At 37.1% G+C, this 16,112-nt stretch overlaps 2 protein-coding genes across 2 annotated transcripts; both read left to right on the top strand.

Moving 5' to 3' along the window:
• The first annotated feature begins 1,077 nt into the window (after positions 1 to 1,077).
• Positions 1,078 to 8,519, top strand: LOC131427981 (uncharacterized). The gene is made up of 3 exons (XM_058591599.1): positions 1,078 to 1,346; positions 2,036 to 2,143; positions 8,218 to 8,519. Exons 1-3 carry the CDS (start codon positions 1,164 to 1,166, stop codon positions 8,335 to 8,337), a joined length of 411 nt encoding a protein of 136 aa, XP_058447582.1. The 5' UTR covers positions 1,078 to 1,163; the 3' UTR covers positions 8,338 to 8,519.
• Positions 8,520 to 9,346: 827 nt separating this feature from the next.
• LOC131429146 (uncharacterized protein K02A2.6-like) lies at positions 9,347 to 13,525 on the top strand. Its single transcript, XM_058593194.1, has one exon. The coding sequence runs from the start codon at positions 9,347 to 9,349 to the stop codon at positions 13,523 to 13,525; it is 4,179 nt and encodes a 1,392-aa protein (XP_058449177.1).
• Positions 13,526 to 16,112: the final 2,587 nt, after the last annotated feature.

Genomic DNA, 16,112 nt, shown 5'->3' with positions numbered 1-16,112 from the left:
TTTCTAAGGCTGTGAACCATTTCGCGGTTAATTTTAACTTTTGGTTGAAATCTGACATTTGAGACAGTTGATGTATGTCGCTCATGAAATCGACATTTTTTTTAATTCCGTGTAATTCCGGAGCCGAAAGTCGTATCAAGATAAACTTAAGTAGCGTTCTATAGAATTGTATGGTCTTTCATTTTAATCTAGGTATGTTAAAATTAGCTCTGTCGTCTCTGAGAACTTGGTTCCGTAGCTACCGGAAGTAGGGATGAACTCACGTTGATTTCTCATATCTCGGGTAATTTTTCACAAGGGCGTATAAGCAAGTGACAGTTTCTCTTTAATCACTCTCTCTTTCGATTATTGTGATGCGATTAAAAAGATTTTCTTTGATATCACTATTCTGTTTGAAAGTCGAAAGTTTCGGGTATCATTTCATGCAAAGAGTTGAGTGATAAACGTGGAAACCGCTTGGTAATTAATAGAAGAGAAAGTAAACAAAGAGAAACTGTCACTTGCTTATACGCCCTTTTTGAAAAATTAACCGAGATATATTCATTAAAGGGAATGTGATGTTGCCATCTACTCGGTGGATTTTTTCATCTTGATACATCATGTGAGAGCCGCCAGTGACAGCAGCACGTGTTGGAAGACAGCCGCTGACCTTACAGACGTTACCTCTCTACGCTTAGTTTTCTGCTACGATACAATTTTTCGGGGATTTTATTCAAAGTGCGTAAAATAAGCGAGACAAGCATGTAATTTCATGGTGCAAGTGGCACAAACACGATAAGATAAAAAAAATATCCCGATTACCAAGTTATACCAAGAAAATATCAGAAGGCAAACCTCTAATTTCGTTAGGAGTTCCGATTGAAATATACGATTGGTTTTGGACATGGTTTCGTTATGCCATGCCAATCGGGATCACAACCAAGAATTGTTCCGCGCCGGATGTTTTCCAGAAATCTCAAGTGTTTAAGTTGTAATAGATATTATCACAGCACTCATCCGGCCCTTCAGATTATGAACGAATCTTATCAGTACTTCTGTCTTCTATATGGGTTCGGCCATTATTTATACCTCCATTACCAGCTAGTTGGTTGCTACTGTTCTGGAATTCGTATCGTACTAGACTACTACTACTCCTTAAGACGTGAAGAATAAGTGTGTGAACAATGACTTCTTCTAAAGTGGTTTTTGGTTTACTGGCTTTGGTGTTGATTGTTCAATGCCGTCCTAATTCGGACGAAGAATTGCCTTTAACAGCTGCAGAGTTTCATCAAGAAGACATCATTTCGTGGATGGAATTACTACGTATTGCAGAGGAAAGCGACGATAACGAATCTTCACAAGTTTCTGTAAGATTCACGCTAAACCTAAAGTCATTTTTCATTATGTTCTATTCGTACTATTGCTAACGTCGAAAATTTTTATCGTTAAGTTGCGCTTAAACTTTTCAAGAGAAGTTTAAATTTTTAACTACGAAATTTGACATAGTCTTACGTCTCATTAGACGCTATGCAACAGACAGATAAAATCATATTTGCACTACAAATTAAGCGAAATTCGAGAGTGAAACAGGCAAAAAATATTGTTTTACTCGTGAATATATCCCACGTTTTTTCTGATAACAATCAATAAATCATCTATCAATATTCACTTTGATGAAAAGTTCTGGATGATTCGGTGCACGCTCATAATGGTCGTCAAAGAAAATATGTTCATCCATTATTATAGTACATATTACTTGTTAATACTCGAAGTGTCAACGTTCACCAAAAATTCTTCTTTGATGTATATGTTGACAGATGGATATCGAGACGCGAATTTACATGATTTTTTCCGCAGTGCTTGGGAAAAACTATTGAAAACGATTTGAATATAAATTTTAATCGATATTTAACATAAACAGTAATGAACATAAGTAAGTGTCCCATACTCGACAAAAGATGTTCAAAATGGAAACCATTATCTATTGAACTTGAGAATAATGTGAATGTGAATAGTCTGCCTATATATCTATAGCTATTTCTATATCTCTTTTCAGGATAACGCGAAAGATGCTCCAGAGTTGACTGATGAAGATATCGAATCATGGATGGAATTGTTGCGTACTGTTGTGGAAAGTGCAGAAAACGAATCAGCTCAAGTTCCTGTAAGATTCACAAAAAACCTTTAATAGCTCTTCTTAAACTTACTTGAAACATTTCGAACTGGGAAATTTAACTTGCATGTATGAGCTGGGGGAGTTCTTTAGGGCGCATTAGACGCTTTTTTAAAAGACATTGAAATTTACATTCACTAGCACGACGATGGGATAAAATGTGTAATGTGTTATTCCGTAACAAATCTGAATCTGAAATCTGATAGCAAAACAGACACAAATTATTGTTTTGTTTGTATTTGTAATTTCGTTGGATGTTGGAATAACGATTAAAATAAACAGTTTTATCAGACGATAATGATCTCGGTAAATTTTAGATCTATATACATTCTTGATATTTAAAATCTGAGGAAAAATTTGCGATTGCAAATATACTCGGTTTCTTGCGAGTGAAAAATTGTTGGCATACAAAAATTCCTGCAATGGTTCGTGAAGCCTATGCTTCCTGTTGTGGCGGTGCATAATATTTCCAAATTACAGAAAAAAACGCTCAGAAACTTACTCATTTTATTTTGAAAATAATTAAATATTTACTCGTTCATAAAGGGTTTTTTTTAATACCAGATCTAATACATTGCCAATCGTCAATCTTTGATTTACTAATTTCGGCAAAACTGAAAAACACAATTATCTATGGATCTATAAATCTGGCATCAAATTTTAGATTACTGAGAAAAAGGGAAAATAATATTCTCATTGCAGTCGAAAACTGGAAATTACTTCCAGTGACTATAATTATTATCACGTTCATCGTAAATCGTAATTACACTTCAATGGCACCCACCAAACAGCAGATAAATTTCAAATGTATGACATATAGAATTCAATTCACTTGACACTTACAGTCGAATTGTCATACAAGTGCATAAGAACTGATGAAAAAGCATAGTTTTTAACAAATTTATACCCAACTCTAATGTAGAATGCATTTTTATATGAGGAGCATAGGAATTTAAAATTGAAAAGTGATCATTTAGATATTAGGTTCTTAATAATAGGCTGAATACAGTTTATTCAATACAAATTAGGTTATAAAATTTTATATTATCTAATTTTCGTTTTAGCCGGCTTACACGAACGGATTGAAAAAATTAATGGATTCTGTTCAGCAATCCTCAATTTCATTACATTTTATGAGTCATGGAAATAAAAATAAAATAATTTAAATAAAAATTTTTAAAAGCGCATCAGCAAATGATGTTTCAGTTTGTTTATTTTCTCCTTCGAGTTCAAATATCAACTGATAGTTCATATTTTCATGTTTTGTTTAATGCATGGTTAAAGAGGTGAAAATAAACAAAAAGAATTTATCACTTTGTTGATACGGTATTTCGAAAAGTCACCGATAACTTAATGAATATACTTACTGTGTAGACTTTCTAAGGTATGAGGTAGAAAACCTGATTCAATCACTCCCAATAAGATTCTTGCAGCCATTTTGTTCAAAACTTTTTTCATTATATGCTTGACACTTAGTATTGCCGCAATTGTCAGGAAATATAAGGATTATTAAGTAAATATATATACATCAATACATCGACACTTCAAACTGACATGTTATGACATTGATCTGTGTCATAAAGCTACACACTTTAGTCTTATGTTCAAGGCATTCGATACCAACATGTCTGCGTTTAAGATTTAAATGTGATAATATTTGATTGAGCCATATGACGGCACACTTTATTTGTATGCGTTAGAATTTGGAAGAACAAATGTAGCATACTTGAAATATTAGTGAGTTTAGAACCTAAAATGTATTTATGGAAACACATTTTAGAAAAGTGTCGAAGTGTATATTGTCTCCACATTGTCTCCAAGACCACAGACAACAGATATCCAAGGGAGTAGAAACATTTTCAAAAAAGCTGTGTAAAGCATACAAGTAAGAGTCCGTTAAAAATTACCGTTGCACACGACTTCGAACGCATGAATTACCATTTTATGAAAGCTCTATCGCAGGAGCCTATAAGGGATTACTGGGCTGCTCCAAGCGTCTTTATAGGAGAATTGCTACTTCACTGAAATTCAATTTTACCTATTTTTTGAGGAGAAATCACTCACTGTCGAGCTCTTTTATAAACTATCCAAAATTAGGTCGTTATCTACTCAAACTTTGACTTGATCGTAAAAAATGGGTAGCGAGCTTTGTTATGGCATAACACTTTGGGCAAACTTCCCGAATAAAAAATATTGTAGAAAAACAATACGATTTGTTGTTACAAAACCTTCCACAATTTTGCTTTGATCATTGAAAAACATTTTAATATATTGTTATACACTATTCAATTAATTGTGAACTTGATTTTTACAATAGAATGTATAGGTTGTTAAGTATCGTAACGATTCAAATCATAAAATTCTCTCATACATATTTTCTTGGAAAACAATCAAATGTACAGTTTGCATATTGTTTAAAACACCTCGTGTACAATGAATTCAATAGTTAATCGTAGAAACAATATATTAAATGGTTGGAAATCTTGTCACGATACAATGAAATGTATTGTAACCCATAGATCTAATTGTGAATCAATTGTTTATGCTGAAAAATCAATTGTTTATTTTTTACGGGTTACATTTACCTAAATTTTGAGGTCATCACTCGTTACCTAAAATTGGGGAGATGCACTTTTGTTGATTTTGGGTAGGTTTTGACCCAAAATTAGGTAGCAGCTGGTAAGAGTGTTGGTGATTGCTTTTTTAAAATAACCGTTAAATTTCTTACACAAATTGAGATCTCTACTTGGATGTCTGTTACCTGTGTCCAAGACGGACTGAGTAATGAATTATTAATTAGAATTTCTGATAGCTCGTTTGTAGCCACCAAAGGAAAGTCGTTTGTTTTCTTCAAGAAATGCCACAGAAACAGACTTTCACGATCATCCGCAAGGGTATAAAAAGCGCAGTAAAGCCACAGACTAACAGACATGACAGTATGAGTAAATTCTTATAAAAAATAATTTTTCGTGATGCACTAGCTCCACCTATATTGTACTGCGCGAACTATTTACTATCTGTACACCCCTTGTGTTATGTAAAAGTTTTTTTACTAGTTGGTTTCCCCTCGTTTGTCAACACCGATCAGCTGCTTGCAGGGATGCCTGATTTCATCAAAATATATGAAAATGAATCGTCACAATAAATTATTGGATTACGTTGATAATATATTTAACTTTTTCGCGATATTGGAAGGTAACCATTTATTTGACTCAACGTTGTTCATCTAGACTATTTTTTATTGTGTTGGTAGTTTTCACCCGAAATTAAGTGGCGGCAGACCAGAAGCAAGTAAATAATGTAACAAAACGGGTTCGATTTTGTCTTGCGTTGGAGGATGAGAAATAGGCACAATTATGTAAATAGTTTTGGCAATATGTATTAAATCTGTATCCTGCATGAAATTCGCATGGACGTATACAAATCAATACATTACAGGTAATTCTGTATGAATGGCCACTCTGTTGGTAAATGAAAAAAATAAACACAGTCTAGATGACAGACAGGATGTTTTTGATAGGGTAGCGTGGCGCCATCATGACACATGTGAGTACTGTCCCAAATAAAGGAATATTCGAAATGACCGTTAAAATGATTGAAGAATCTAATTTGAGTGTCCTGTCTGTTAGTCTGTGGTAAAGCTTTCTATACCCTTGTGGCAAGTCACTGACGCTAAGAGATTATGCCTAGAAATTTAAAGCTTTTTGATTTTTTTTGTCTGCAGTCTACATTTCTTTGACGAATAAATAAATAAAAAAATAATGATGTCTTTCACGTAAAAAACATCAAATATTATTCGGCTAAAGTACGATTTACACGTTATATCAGGTGACCTTACTGACAAGTAATGGAAATGAGATGTTTGTAACACTTATTAAAACAGTTTGTTACCCTCACGGAACGTTTTCATTTCCGAACCGTGTATTGGTGTCTATAATGAAAGCCTTAAACTAATCTAAACTAAAGGCGAAGTCTCGTTAACGTTGACGGAAGTTGACTAATCGTTTATATCGTACTTCAAACTGTTTGAGGGTAGGTGTTTCGTGATGAATACAAATACATTTCAAAATGGCGAATTAGGATTAGTAGTTGTAAATGAACTGTCAGAAAGTCTAGCTGAACTATGATATTCGCGAATTGTTATAACTTAGGGTTAAAATTTGAAATTTCGGTAGTTTTTATTTGGTTTGATTTAAGTAATTGAAGGTTTTACGGGTGGAAAGTTTTTCAGACTTATTTTGCAATGAAAATTGAAATGTGATAAGTGCTACACTTTAAAATTATATTCTGATATCTCGGTGAAGGGCATCGTTTTGCTGAAATTCGGCAGGACACTTTTCATTTAATGTCACTGTGGAAATTCGTCGTAAAACGAGAAAATATACAAATTGTGTGAGAGATGAGATCTCGATATTTCGCGAAAAGATAAGCGAGAGAGATTAATCGACCTGCAATTGAGTAAGTGAAACTAAAAATCTAAGAATCCTCCTTTCAAATATACTTTCAGATATCTGTTCATTTACAGATAGAGAAATTGAGATGTACTACAAACAAATTCTTCTTTATATGCCCTTTTACCGATCTAACAGTAAAATTTTTGTGAATTCATTTTTCAACAGTAAAATGTTGAAAAGTGTCCTTTTTCATATGGCTATTGAGGTATGATTGGAATTTAGGCACATATCTGAAATATGCTACCGGTATTGAACACACTTTATAGCCTGAAGACTTGATTTTTATGTATCAAAAACATATACTGAAAATTTACATGAAATGCCAATTTTCTTTCTGTGATAGTACAGGGTGATTTTTTAAGAGCTTGAGAACTTTTTTAAACAATAAAACGCATAAAATTTGCAAAATCTCATCGGTTTTTTATTTTAAACGTTAGATTGGTACATGACATTTACTTTTTGAAGATAATTTCATTTAAATGTTGACCGCGGCTGCGTCTTAGGTGGTCCATTCGGAAAGTCCAATTTTGGGCAACTTTTTCGAGCATTTCGGCCGGAATAGCCCGAATTTCTTCGGAAATGTTGTCTTCCAAAGCTGGAATAGTTACTGGCTTATTTCTGTAGACTTTAGACTTGACGTAGCCCCACAAAAAATAGTCTAAAGGCGTCAAATCGCATGATCTTGGTGGTCAACTTACCGGTCCATTTCTTGAGATGAATTGTTCTCCGAAGTTTTCCCTCAAAATGGCCATAGAATCGCGAGCTGTGTGGCATGTAGCGCCATCTTGTTGAAACCACATGTCAACCAAGTTCAGTTCTTCCATTTTTGGCAACAAAAAGTTTGTTAGCATCGAACGATAGCGATCGCCATTCACTGTAACGTTGCGTCCAACAGCATCTTTGAAAAAATACGGTCCAATGATTCCACCAGCGTACAAACCACACCAAACAGTGCATTTTTCGGGATGCATGGGCAGTTCTTGAACGGCTTCTGGTTGCTCTTCACTCCAAATGCGGCAATTTTGCTTATTTACGTAGCCATTCAACCAGAAATGAGCCTCATCGCTGAACAAAATTTGTCGATAAAAAAGCGGATTTTCTGCCAACTTTTCTAGGGCCCATTCACTGATTTGCAAGCGTTGCTCGTTAGTAAGTCTATTCATGATGAAATGTCAGAGCATACTGAGCAAATAATAATGCATGAAAATCATAACCTCAAAAAATCTGAGCAAATACTAATGCATGAAAATCCTAACCTCAAAAAAATCACCTTTTATAATTACCTTAACAATAAAAATCCAGCATAACCAACTCAACCAGTATCCAGAACAAATAAATTTTTAGCTACTTCTCACAAATTTCACGTGCTTCAAATTAACTACGTGGTCGTAATTGACAGTTGATTGTCATTGATGATCGAATTTACTGAAGTTTGGTAAATGGAAATCAATATGACTATTAATGCGGTTTAGCACATTATAATTTCTATAGTATTTATTGAAAATTCTCGAATAAGTGGTTATTTTCTGTGTCTACGGAAAGTTTTCATCAAAATTACTACCGAATATTGTTTACTTAGGTATTTAGTACATATATTTATATTCTATTTAGGACAACGTGATAGATGCACCAGTAGTTTGCCCACCAGGACAAAAACCAGATCACAAGGGTAAATGTCGTGATGTTTGGGGTAGAAAAACTCAAGAGGGTGCTCAAACCATGGAAGAGTAAATAATGCTTATCAATTCATTTACTAAAAGATTATAAAAATATTGTTAAATATAATCAACAAATGCATTACCGGACCTGTCGGTGAAATGACCTTTGAAGACGCTTTTACTCTTATCGATGTTAAATAATTGTGAAGTGGCCAGTGAATATTGTTATGCACAATAAAAAGAAGTTTAAACTGAGTAAAATGTCTAGTTTCTATCGGAGCTGTTTTCTGCCATTGAACCATGCAACTAGTTGCGAAAGTGATCACAGTCTTTGCAGTTTTAGTACTGTTAAGCAGCGAATTCCATCGGGCTTCCACTTTACCGGTAGATGACAACACAAATGAAATCCATCCGTCAAATCCCAGCGGTTCCAACATGAAAGCAAATGTAAAATCAATCATCGTTGCACCAATCGTTTGTCCACCCGGTAAGATGGTGAATCATCGTGGAGAATGCCGTAATGCTTGGTCTTTTTAATAAAGTGCCGGAAGTTTCAATAAAAGTTTATCTTCCTATAGATATTTTCAGTTAGTTTGATGACATAGATATATGCTGTGATGAAAAAAAAAAGATTATGATACAATGGAGTTTCGAAAGATGTTGTTCTGTGTTATGATATGCCTTACCTACATACACAACCCTTGTATTTAGTTTCTTTGCCTGGTGTATACCGACCTGTATTTCTAACTATGTCATTACTGTCAGAAGAGAATAATAAAAAGTCAATCATTGTTGTGAATTAGTAGAGAATAGACGTCGTTTTATTTCTCTCGTGATTCGGCCAATCCCTGCGTTTACGACAGTTGGCGACGAGCGGACTAGTAATCACGCGTGGCGGAGCTCCCGATATAACGAGAACTGTTGAAGAAGAAAGATCCGGACAAGCGGCGTTCGACATTGGGGCTCATTAATTATAATCGTTGGATGACACTACTTTTTTTTCGGTGAGGAAAAGTACTAACGTACACTACTACGTACGTATTGTCACTGCGCTTGTGTAATCGGTGCGGGACAAACATCAAATGTCCGCCAGTGAAGACGAAGGTAGTGCTGCTGGAGGCCCAGCTGGAGGTACAGTTGCTGCTGCTGCTACGCCATCCACGTTTGCAATCGAACCATTCGACAAAAATAAATCGAAATGGTCCCGCTGGGTGAAACGATTTGAACGAGCGCTGGAGATTTTTGGCATTGGACGACCAAAGAGGAAGAGTATGCTGCTTCACTTTATGGGGATTGAAATCTACAATGTACTTTGCGACCATTTGTCACCTGACGAACCTGAAGATAGAACGTATGCCGAAATAGTTACGTTGCTAGAACAGTATTTCGATCCGGAACCATTGGAGATGGTTGAGCTGTGGAAATTTCGCCAACGGATGCAGCGAGATGGTGAAACCGTGGCGGACTATGTAACGGCGTTGCAGCGGGATGCGAAATATTGTGGTTTTGGAGACTATTTACAAAATGGATTACGGAACCAGCTGGTGTTTGGTCTACACAACCAGCGAATTCGAACCCGGTTGATTGAAGAGAAGGGCCTGACATTTGAAAAAGCTAAACAGATTGCGCTTTCTATGGAGGCCTCTGGTGAAGGTGCAGAAGTTCTGAACCGACGGATGCAAGAAGTCCACTTGGTAGATAAGAGGAAACCAAGAAGAGACGCAGCTACTACTCCAGCTGCTAAGGTAACTAATCCCACTAACAAGTGTATGTGTTTCCGTTGCGGAAGTGAGGCACATTTGGCTGACAAGTGTGAGCACAAAAATAAAATTTGCGGCCTGTGTAAGAAAAAAGGGCACTTGAAACGGGTGTGCCTCAGCTCCAGTGCTAAATACCGACAACTCGATGATAATAAGAACAGGTCAAAGAAACATGCAACGAATCTTGTAGAAAATAATGAAGGGTCGGGAACAGAATGCTCAGACGAAGATGGTGTTTATGTACTTGATGTCTGTAAAGTGGGAAATAAGTTCGATAATTTGTCGAAGATTTATCTTAGGATTAAAGTAGAAAAATCTATAATTAAGTTTGAGGTGGACAGTGGTTCACCAGTATCGTTGATCAGCAGCACTGATAAGGACAAGTATTTGAGCAATTTATCATTACAACCGACGGATATCGAGTTGCGAAGTTATTGTGGGAACAAAATCGGGGTTCTCGGTGTTATCGAAACAAAAGTGCTGTACGGAGACAAAGATAATCATTTGCGTTTGTTCGTAGTTGAGGGTAAACGACATCCGTTGCTAGGGCGCGAATGGATGCGATCTTTAAGTTTGGACTGGAATGATATTCTGGGGGGTTCGGTGAACTCTGTTGACAAAATTACGTTACATCCTCCTCGTCCGACAGCGGTCAAAAGATTGATAGATGAATTTTCCTCTGTTTTCGACAACTCGATTGGCAAAATCGAGGGCATTCAAGCTGCGTTACACTTAAAAGCAAATTCAAAACCTGTGTTCCTTAAGGCTCGCACACTACCATTTTCGATCCGTGATGCTGTAGAAAAGGAAATTAAAACGTTGGTTGAAAGTGGCGTCCTACTGAAGGTTGATCGAAGTGAGTGGGCTACACCGGTCGTTCCGGTTATGAAATCTGGTGGAAAAATTCGTTTGTGCGGTGACTACAAGCTCACACTCAACAAAAGTTTGCTGATCGATGAACATCCCTTACCAACCATCAACGAAATGTTTGCTAACATGGCTGGAGGACAAAAATTTTCCAAATTGGACTTGTCTCAAGCTTATATGCAGATGTCTGTCAAACAAGAGGATCAATTTATGCTAACTTTGAACACACACCTGGGTCTCTTTCAACCAACGAGGTTGATGTATGGAGTGGCATCTGCTCCTGCTATCTTTCAGAGAGAGATATCTCAGATTCTGCAGGGAATACCGGGAGTTACAGTTTTCCTCGACGATGTGAAAGTTACCGGCCCCGATGATGAAACACATTTGCGTCGGCTGCGGGAAGTTTTGAGGAGATTACATGAACACAATATGCGTGTGAATGCATCGAAATGCGAATTTTTCTCGGATAGTATTGAGTACTGTGGATATGTTATCGATCGACAAGGAATTCACAAGATGCAGAAAAAGATTGATGCTATCCAGATGATGCCGCGTCCAGAGAATCGCGAACAAGTTCGTGCTTTCTTAGGTCTAGTGAACTACTACGGTAGATTCATGAGGAATCTGAGTACGAAACTATACCCAATCAACAACCTGTTGAAAGACAAAACCCCATTTGTGTGGACAACAGCTTGTGAAGAAGCTTTTTTATGGGTGAAAAGAGAGATGCAGTCCGAAAGTTTGCTTGTACACTATGACGTGAACCTACCGTTGTTGTTAGCTACAGATGCCTCACCATACGGTGTCGGGGCGGTACTGAGTCATCTTTATCCTGATGGTAGCGAGCGTCCCATCCAGTATGCCTCGCAGACGCTCAACGCTACTCAGCAAAGATACAGTCAGATCGACAAAGAAGCGTACGCAATTATCTTCGGAGTGCGTAAATTCTATCAATATCTTTTTGGACGAAAGTTTGTCTTGATTACCGACAATAAACCGGTAGTACAAATATTTTCACCAAGCAAAGGCCTGCCAACACTCTGTGCATTGCGTATGCAGCATTACGCCGTTTTCCTCGAGTCATTCGACTTCGAAATTCATTACTGTGCCTCAAAGGACCATGGAAACGCAGATGGAATGTCTCGTCTTCCGGTTCCTGATAGGAGCAATCGCAATGTGGTAGAGGAAGTTGATATTGTTGAAATCAATCAAATCGAAACACTTCCGGTAAACACAAAAGAGCTAGGAGAGTATACTATGGCGGATAAGAGTGTCAAAGAGTTGATCCAAGCCTTGAAGGCAGGTAGAGCTATACAGGGTTGCCACAGGTTTGGAATCGAACAAAACGAATTTGGAATGCAAGGTTCGTGTTTAATGCGGGGGATTCGAGTTTATGTGCCCCCATCTCTCCGAGGTCGTGTTCTCAACGAGTTACACTCTGGTCATTTTGGAATATCTCGAATGAAGTCACTGGCCAGATCTTACTGCTGGTGGGAAAACATTGACCGAGACATAGAGGAGATAGCTCGGAACTGTGTGGACTGTGCTCGTGCTAAAGCAAGTCCAGCTAAGGTGCAAATTCACTGCTGGGAACAACCTTCTGAACCATTCCAGAGGATTCATGCTGACTTTGCCGGACCGTTTATGGGACTGTATTTCCTTGTTATCGTAGATGCACATAGCAAGTGGCCGGAAATAAAAATCATTCCGGACTTGACAACCTCAACTACTATCGAAAAGATGAGGGAGTATTTCGCTACTTTTGGATTACCGTCGATTTTAGTTACGGATCGAGGAACACAATTCACGTCGGATCAGTTTCAGCACTTCCTGAAGAAAAATGGTATCGTGCACAAAATGGGAGCACCGTACCATCCCGCAACAAACGGACAGGCGGAGCGTTATGTTCAAACGTTCAAGGACAAAATCAAAGCACTAAAGTGTTCACGATCTGACGTTCAAAAGGAATTACAACAGATGCTGATGGCCTATCGGAGAACCCCGCACCCTGCTACAGGAAAAAGCCCATCCTTGATAGTTTTTGGACGACAAATCAAATCTAGGATTGATCTAATGATTCCCAGTGAACAAAAATTGAGCAATTTTTCTCGAGAGGGAGACAAACCGGTACGTTCGTTTTCGGTTAACGATAGAATTGCTGCACGAGATTATACATCTCTTTCGGAGAAGTGGAGATTCGGTGTTGTTGTAGAAAAAGTAGGAAAACTTCACTACATGGTCCAGTTAGATGACGGCAGAATGTGGAAACGCCATATTGACCAACTCAGACAAGGACCCATTCTTCAAGAGAGGCATCCAGAAATTCGAAACACTACTCATATTCAGCGGTCCCGTAACAGTTCAAGCCCATCACGTTATTATAAGTTTCCCGATCCAGTAAAAGTAGAACTTGAGGATACTGATGATGATGTTGCTCGGAATACAGAATCTCCTACCGAATCCGATCACATCGGACAAAATACACCCCTCAGTGCTGCAATAAATGATACAGGTACAGAACCGAGTCTTATAGATAAGCATGTAGTAGATCCTAAGCTATTAACTGAACCCGCAAGGGGCTCTGTTCGAAGATCTTTTAGAGATAGGAAACCCCCACGTCGATTGAACTTGTAATGTGGTTTAACTAATCTACTAACTCCAAATTTGTGTGACAAAACATGGGACTGAATTCTTTCTAAGGGGGGGAGAAATGTTATGATATGCCTTACCTACATACACAACCCTTGTATTTAGTTTCTTTGCCTGGTGTATACCGACCTGTATTTCTAACTATGTCATTACTGTCAGAAGAGAATAATAAAAAGTCAATCATTGTTGTGAATTAGTAGAGAATAGACGTCGTTTTATTTCTCTCGTGATTCGGCCAATCCCTGCGTTTACGACATTCTGAAATTCATGTCCCTAATATGAACATGAAAAAAGATGATAAATTGCAAAAGATTTTGTTTTTGGGAGCACAACTAGGTTTTACCACAGTTAACAAATATTATTGACTCGCACAAAAAACGTCATTTAGTTCTTTGTTCTAAATTGATAAATACGAAGGATCAAAATGTTGTATGACTCTACAATACTACCTAGCAATAAATCCAAAAAAGTGTTCCATCGTGCAATTATGATCCAATCAAACCCGTGTTTAGCGATTTGTTGGCCATTTACCCGTGTGAAATTTATTCAATACTGCTGTTAAAGCGACGCGAAAACTCGAAGCAAATGCACCTATTATCATCTCACCCTGAAAGACAATCTATCGATTTCGGTTTACAATTGAAAATCATATTTAGTCAGAAACATATCTTGCTGGGGTTTTCGGCTTTTCCTAATGCCCAACTTAGAGGTTCCAGAACTGGAATCACCCAACCAAGCTGGAGCAATCTGAAAATACGTGTTAGCTGTACAAATGCCAAAAATGGAAAGAGGTCGAGTCAGCTTGAGAATCGAGGTTGCATCAACCTCGTGTTATAGCAAGGGCTATATTGTTCTTACTGGTTCGGTTCCAACTGCCATAATAGATCAAATATGAAACTAATGGTAAAATAAAAAGCCGTTCAAGGGAGTGAAACTTCAATTTATGTAATTCCTCTTGAATTCTTGCAGCTGTTGTATTGACCATATTTATGATAGATGTCTTACAACAAGTGAAACGGTACAATAATGCCTACACTTTACAAGTTGTTCTTATCTTTAGTTTACCCTATTACAGTTTGAAATGGGGTTCCTACAAATAGATAAACTACTATTTGTAGTCTTTGCCGTAGGAAGTTCGTTTGAACACAGATAAGCAGAACAAATTCTGCTATAATTTCTATATCTGTGATTTTATGGCAGACCCTACATTATCAATGATACACTTCAACAGTTTTAGCAGTGTTCTTCTACTCTGATTTCGTTAAGGGAATTGAATCATGAAACTCGTCGTACTTTACTCAATCGTATTACTCTTCCTTGGACAAATTAGTTTTTGCTGGAATAAGCCCATAAATGATGCTCGGGTGGAGAACATTTACGCTCCCGTCGTTTGCCGACCTGGACAGAAAGCAGATCACCGAGGAAAATGTCGAGTATTTTGGTGAATAAATAACTCTAAACTGATTTCAATTGTAAAGTACTGAATAATTTCTTTGATCAATTTCCGAACATTTGCCAGTACTCATTTCGGCACCAGATCTCATTGAAACTATCTCATCGTGAACATTCGTTTTATTTTACCATTTCAGCCCTCAGTCAAATGAGTAAATTGACAAATTCTTCCATGCTGGACAGAATCGAAAATGAAGGAGAAATTCGTTTCTCATACATAACCTACACATTTAAAACAGATTCTTGAGCTAGGCCTAATGAAATACCGAATTAGATCGGCAACACGACATTTTACTGATTGTTTAGTTATCCATATGCTCATTTCCGTAATTCGTTAATGTAATATTCTGATATCTCGGTAAAGCGCGTTTTTCTGCCGAAGTTTGGAAAAATATCATGCTACTGACAAGCTAGGAGCACTGGAAATAATTGTCTTGAACCATGATGTTTTCTTTTGAGGTTTGTTGTGCTTTTTTTGTATACTGCATTAAAATGGACATCAATGAAACAGCCATTTCCCCAGCTTAAGCTTTTGTGATATATATTCCAAACAATAATAAAGAAAAATCCTTTCTGCGTTCGATTGCTGATTAATCGGCAATTCATTATTCGATCATAATCGGTTTTGCCGATCTAACAGCAATATTGCCGATTTAACAGCAGAATTGTATTGCCGAGATTCTCAGTAATTATTATTTTACCGGGATTATTACCGATCTCTCGGCTGTGCAAATCTCGGCATTTTTTTTGCTGAAATCCAGCAATAAAATTTAAGTGTGTAATGGCAGTCCACTTTGATATTTCAGATGTAGGGCAACGAATTGATTTGAACCTTAAATGTGTGTTGTGACTTTTCACGTTTTGAAACATAATTTGAAGAATATATGAATTCTTAATTATTTTGTTTTAGATTGCAGTAAAAAAGTAGGAACGTATATTTCAGTTTATTGAAAGATGCAGTGTGGTAAAATCCGCGTGATAATGTGTTGCAATGAAGGGCGAATCACTTTTGATATATTCAATATATTAAAGAAATTAAATTGCATGAGCTCACGATTCAAAATACGATTCAATACCACAAACAATTCACTTTTTAGAATTCCGACAAGAGTAGTAAGGA

The sequence above is a fragment of the Malaya genurostris genome, chromosome 2 (genome assembly GCF_030247185.1).
Source record: "Malaya genurostris strain Urasoe2022 chromosome 2, Malgen_1.1, whole genome shotgun sequence".
NCBI lineage: Eukaryota > Metazoa > Arthropoda > Insecta > Diptera > Culicidae > Malaya > Malaya genurostris.
Note: the sequence above shows the minus strand (reverse complement) of the source record. Positions and strands in the feature narration are given on the sequence as shown.

Coding starts and splice junctions, on each gene's coding strand:
- LOC131427981 (XM_058591599.1), top strand. CDS start 1,164: ATGACTTCTTCTAAAGTGGTTTTTGGTTTACTGGCTTTGGTGTTGATT. Junction 1,347..2,035: donor ACGAATCTTCACAAGTTTCT/GTAAGATTCACG, acceptor ATCTCTTTTCAG/GATAACGCGAAAGATGCTCC. Junction 2,144..8,217: donor ACGAATCAGCTCAAGTTCCT/GTAAGATTCACA, acceptor TATTCTATTTAG/GACAACGTGATAGATGCACC.
- LOC131429146 (XM_058593194.1), top strand. CDS start 9,347: ATGTCCGCCAGTGAAGACGAAGGTAGTGCTGCTGGAGGCCCAGCTGGA.